The sequence below is a fragment of the Odocoileus virginianus genome, chromosome 17 (assembly GCF_023699985.2).
Source record: "Odocoileus virginianus isolate 20LAN1187 ecotype Illinois chromosome 17, Ovbor_1.2, whole genome shotgun sequence".
Classification (NCBI taxonomy): Eukaryota; Metazoa; Chordata; class Mammalia; order Artiodactyla; family Cervidae; genus Odocoileus; species Odocoileus virginianus.
In genome coordinates this window covers 27,466,805-27,472,670 of record NC_069690.1, presented here as the reverse complement: position 1 = coordinate 27,472,670, position 5,866 = coordinate 27,466,805, and the positions used below count along the sequence as shown (strand labels likewise).

The following is a 5,866-nucleotide window of genomic DNA, read 5'->3' as shown; positions in this document are numbered from 1 at the left end:
GTATCCTTTTGCCATCGTGAAAATCAAGAGAGGGTTTTTTGTTTTTTGTTTTTTGTTTTTTTTAACTTTCTAGTATTTCTCTGGAAATTTAAGGGGCACGAAATCCACAGACTAATTCCCTCCTCCCACATGTAAAGAGTCTGTGACCTTTTGGGTAACGATATAATCAAGTACTTAATGGCATTTAAAAATTAAACATAAAGGAATGCCTCTGCTGGGAAGGCTGCTATAATATATAGTTGACACTTCTTTGGGTCCCTTGAAGCAGGATTAAAAAAATAATTAAACTATTGAGTTATAAATTACATATCCTAAAATTTACTTAAAGTGAGTTTTAGTAAATTTATACAATTTGTGCAACTATCACCACAGTCCAGTTTTTTTTTCTTTGTTTTAAGCAGAATAAAATGTTAACTGCTAGAGGTCTTAAGGGGCTCCCACCTTCCGGGAAAAATGGTTGGATTTTGTTCGAAAACAATTTTATTTTAATTGCACCCAGCTGTTCGCGTCTCTCTCTCTCTCTCTTTTTTTTTTTTTTTTTTGTTCGCGTCTCTTAAAGGAGGCAAACTGGTCCGGCCCTCAGTCCCCGGGGAAGCGCTTGCGTTTTTCTCTTATCAATAGATTGGAGGCCTTAGGGTATGTATATTGCAAACTCGGGGTTCCGGGCGCGCACGGGTCGAGCCGCGGGGTGTGAGCCGCGCGGGCCGCCGTAGTCAGCTGCTGCGAGCAGGAAGTGTCCGAGCTGCGGGTGGAGACTGCACCATGGCCCCGGACCCCTGGTGAGCCCCGGTTGAGAGCGGCAGCGCGCGGACGGTCTCGGGGGAGACCAGGCTTCCGGGGAGCGGGCGATCGCTAGGCATTGGGGCCGGGGGCCTTTCGGAATGAGGGGTGGGGGAGCAGGGATCCTCCTGCCGCCGAGAGCCGGGGGTTGAGGGGTTGCGCTCCGCCGCATCCCGCCGACACTCTCAGTCCTGCAGGGGTGGCTGGGTTGGGAGATGCGATGGACCCTTGGGGGAGTTCCAACGCCGAATCTCTGAGCCGCATCTCCATCCTGGTGGTGGAACTGGCTGATGTAGGCTTCCCCGGGACTCCTGTGAAAGTGAAGTCAGAGTAACCTTTTTTTGTAGAACGCCAGTCCCTCTGGTGAATTTCCTTATTTCGCCGGTAGCGAAACGGAGGTTCAGAATTCACGGGAGTCAGCGAGTTAGTAACCAGTTGACACTGGGGTCTAGATCTTGTGAGCCCTTCAAAAAAAGCTTACAGGAATCTGGGAAGGAAATTATGCTGGTTGTTGATAAGGTATTTTATCCTCACCTCAGTATCATGAAGACTGTCTATAGCAGCAACTTACGCAGTAAAACAGTAGCTGATAAGGGTCTTTTATTCAACAGTCAAGTCCCTAGGACTGAATGATGAAAGACACAAATTCCGATCCAAGGAACCTATTGCAATAGCATATTCACTTGAGCTTTTTGTTTACTAATTAAAAACCCTCTAGCTCTACATGGTTCTTTTTGGAGAATATGTCTCACTTTAGTACTTCTAACATAGTTTATAGTTAAGTTGCAGTCTGGATATTAAGAGATTAACTTTGCAAGATCAAAGTTAATCTACCTAGGATCTGGATTGTCTGGACCAATGGCTTAACTGATTCCATACTATTTTTTTTCACCTAATTTTAACACCCTGATAGAAAAATTCAGAAAATACTGAATATTTGCAGAGGGGAAAAAAAAAAAACCATCTGTAATTCTGTCATCTGGAATAATTGCCATTGTTGACTTCTTAAATGAATTTTTTATTTTGTATAATATATGTGTGTATATAATGTATTTTATAGAAACAGGGACCATTTCTCTGTATCATTAATATTCACCAAAAACAATCTTTATGTTGCTTAATAGTGCATCGTGTGAATAACCATGATGCAGTATGATTTAATCATTCCCCTCTTTGTATCTTTTTAAAAAATACTAGGGTTTTTTTGCCTTTTTTTTTTAATTGGGAAGATGGCCCCTTAGTTCCATCTCTCACTTCCTTGACTTAGTTCCTAGAAGTGGAGCTACTGGGTCCAAGAGTATGAACATCTTTAAGGCCCTTGATACAGATGACTAAGTTGCCCTCCGACTTCATGGAGGCTAATTCCCTCATTTTACACATAAAGTAGGATATATAGCTTAGAAATAAGGTAGCGGTCCCAGGGTATCCATTTAGGTGGGTGGAAACTATCCCCAAACCCCTAGGCCTCTTCCACGGTTAATGCGGAAAAGCACTGATAATTTCTCCTCCTCCTCTCAAGTAGTTTAACTTAGCAGCTTTTTCATGTTTGTTGAAAGTGAAATACTGGGGCACTCTGCTGTGCTCTGTCAACTTCCTTGCAAAGTAGGCTGCTGATCAGGAGAGCAGAAAGGAGTAGGGGATAGGACTTAGAAAAATCTAGAAAAACAGACTTGATTACAGCTTAGCCCTCCTGCTGTCGAGATCATGGCAGTGATGCTTTACTCCTGTTTAGAAGTAGAATATGACTGTTACTCTTTTAATGGCATATCAAGGCAAATGGTAAGCTCACTGTGTAATAGAAATATCGCATGGTGACTGTCTCTGATCAGGCTCTTTGATAAAAGTTAATCAGCTTTACCACTTTTTCCCTCTCCATTCCAGTTCCTCAGCCTCTGTCATGGAGTCACCATCCTCTTAGTCTCTTAGACCTAAAAACTCCTATCATTTACTTTTTCTTCGTTCCTCCTATCAGATTATTGACTCATCTCCACTATTTTTATTTTCTTCTTTTCTGCTGTTGTCCAATCCTTTATAGCCTTATGGCTTACAGAAAGTAAATGTTAGTGGCTGGTTATGGAGTTGAATAGCTGGAGAAGTCATCTACTGTTCTCCTGCCACTCTTCTTTCATTCCCAATGATTTCTGTAGGTAGAGTTCAGGTTACTTTTCCTAAACTAGCACTTTAGGCACCTGTGTGCTGATTCCATCATGAGGTTGCCCATTACCACTAGGCTATTGGCTCCCAAGCTGTGCTATAGATTGGAATCTCCTGGGGAGCTTTAGAACTCCTCACGTCTAGGGCAAGCCCCCTGCCAATTCAGTGAATGCTTGGGGTATGAGGACGCTTTAAAAAACGTCCCTAGTGATTCAAGGGGCTTCCCAGGTAGCTCAGTGGTAAAGGATCTGCCTGTCGATGCCAGAGATGCAGTTTGGATCCCTGGGTAGAAAGATCCCTTGGAGAAGGAAACGGCAACCTACTCCAGTATTATTGCTGGAAAATCCTGTGGACAGAGGAGCCTGGCAAGCTACAACCCATGGGTCACAAAAGAGTTGGACACAGCTGAGCACATGCAGACCAGACAGTGATTCACATGTGCAGCAGAATTTGATAACCAGTTTGTAGAGCTCAGGTAAGAACACAAGGATTAGGAGCAAGAAAACTGGGGTTTTGGCCACAAGCGTTTCCCATAACCTCTTCAAGGCCTCACTTTCTCTGTAAAAGTATACCCCACAGTTCTCAGATTCCTTTCAAACCTTATTATCATGCTACTCAAGGCTCTGCAGAAACTTCAACTCCTTTCCACCATTTTGTTCTTCACTCTCCTACCCAGGACTAGCCCTCAGCCGACCATGCCAGGCTCTTTCCCTTCCTTTCATCTTTGCTTGCTTCCTGGGCCTCTCACCTCCTCTCGGAGATGCTCCTCCCTCTTGCTGGAGTGAGAGGCCTGCTTTGACCTTGTGGTTCAGCCCAAGGTATAACCTCTTGGCCCAGCCTTATCAGGTCCAAGTGTCTCGGCCACTAATTTCTCTCACTTCCAAACTCCGGAAATACGCACTTGTCATTTCTACTCCTCATCTGTCAGGAGGTGTGTTTCACCTTATTAATTATTGATTTGTATTTATGTGGTCTGGGACCGCAGAGTCAGACCTAAGAACCTCTCTTCATTGATGACGACATGGAGGGGAAATGGGGGAAATGTGGCAAAGTTGGGACCAGCACCCCATTTTCCTTATCAGCTTACTGTTTCCTTAATTATGTATTGGCTTATATCACCTGCTCACTTTTTGTATACGTGAATATATATGTGAGTTAATCCTGTTACCGAACCAAGTTTGCTCACCAGCGCACAGTAAAGCCAATCTACTGATCCCTGGTGGTGGTGAAGGGAAGTGCAGCGTTTATCGCTGCCAAGCAAGGCGTCCTGGTAGCCACAGCTCCAAACACATCCAAATTCCTTCCCCGCCCTCCGGCCACCACCCCCCCACGCCCCGTGGCGGGCCAAGGGGTCTCAAAGAGTCGGGCAGGACTGAGGCACTAACGCTTTCATTTTCAGGGAAAGAGTTTTAAAGACAGGATGAGGGAGGGAGGTTGTGGGGTGCGTGATCAGCTCGTGGACATTCTTCCGATTAGGTGGTGGTGAGGTAATCAAGAATCAGCATCATCAACCTTGTCGTTCCAAAACCGTTTGAGTTCTACAGGCTTGGTGGGGGGCGAAGTGGGGAAAAGTTAAAGTCTGCCTGGTGGGGGATTCAGTATCTGCAAGACAGCTTGAAGGACACGGCTCAGAATATTGTCTACATCCCTTGAGGAGGAAATAAACGTCCTTGACTTTGCTTAATGGCTAAACTATTCTTATTTTGTCTTGACTGTTTTCCTTTCTTTCTGCATTTTCTTCTCAAAATTCACTCTTTGAAACTCAAGGAAGGCCTAGGAGGCTAAAGCTTTTCTGTAGACAAGAGGCAGGTGGAAGACATGGAAGTGGGGTCTATTCCAGGAAGGCCCCATAGGTTACACTACCTTTGCTGCTAAGTCACTTCAGTCATGTCCGACTCTGTGCGACCCCATAGACGGCAGCCCACCAGGCTCCCCCGTCCCTGGGATTCTCCAGGCGAGAACACCGGAGTGGGTTGCCATTTCTTAGCGACCTCATGGACTGCAGCCTGCCAGGCTTCTCTCCATGGGATTCTCCAGGCAAGAGTACTGGAGTGGGGTGCCACTGCCTTTTCCTACACTACCTCACTGGATCCTTATTAAATTTAAAATGTAAAGCTCTTAGCATAGAACCTGGCCCAGATCAGGTACTCAGTTGTTAGCCATAGTTATAATTACTATAGTAAGATTCCTCAGGGAAAGGACTGGAAATTGTTTTTTTCTCTTTGTTCGAAAAGAGGTCCCCTCAGTGTTCAGGTGACACATGAATTCAAAGATTTTAAGAAATGGCTTGTTTAGTTTTTTCAGACAAAAATTGGAACATTAGATTCCACAGCAGATCTAAATATTGTTTACTGGTGCAGTCTTGGAAAATATATCTGTAATATATTCATAGTCTCCACCCTTTAGAAGAGATGAAATGTGTATACACACTTAGATATTTTCCAAAACAGATAAAAAGTGAAAAGGCTGTTAGCAAAGGAAAAATTAAGGGATTGTTAGAGATTCATTGTGAACCCTTCAAAGCCCCCACCCCTGTTAAATAGCAAATAGAAGCTCAGGATATGTTTCGAGAGAATTCTGGTGTCAGGTGGGTGTGTGTCCTTTGTCCTCAGAGCATTATGTTACCTGTTGTTCTGTAGGGCTCTTCCCTAAATAGCTGCTCTCCTGCCTCTCTACATCCTTTTATCCTGCCTTATTTTCCTTCTTCAGTTTAGTCCGGTTGCTCAGTCATGTCTTACTCTTTGCTACCCCATGACTGCAGCATGCCAGGCTTCCCTGTCCGTCATGAACTCCCAGATCCTACTCAAACTCTTGTCCATTGAGTCAGTGATGCCATCCATCTCATCCTCTATTGTCCCCTTCTGCCTTCAGTCTTTCCCAGCAACAGGGTCTTTTCCAATGAGTCAGTTCTTTGCATCAGGTAGCGAAAGTA

General features: G+C 44.6%; 1 protein-coding gene across 7 annotated transcripts in view; it reads left to right on the top strand.

Moving 5' to 3' along the window:
* Window positions 1–5,866, top strand: part of STX8 (syntaxin 8) — a 199,486-nt gene that overhangs the window by 102 nt on the left and 193,518 nt on the right. For 3 of the 7 annotated variants that reach the window (XR_011492229.1, XM_070479090.1, XM_070479093.1), the window contains exon 1: window positions 659–779. The exons of 1 other annotated variant lie outside the window; for it this stretch is intronic. Coding sequence is in view for 5 of the 6 variants with exons in the window: in XM_070479090.1 (XP_070335191.1) it covers window positions 763–779 (17 nt within the window). In the remaining variant the exon portion in view is untranslated. Of the gene's footprint in view, window positions 1–654; window positions 780–5,866 lie in introns of those variants that run through there. 3 more of the 7 variants (XM_070479089.1, XM_070479091.1, XM_070479092.1) reach the window with 3 other exon arrangements.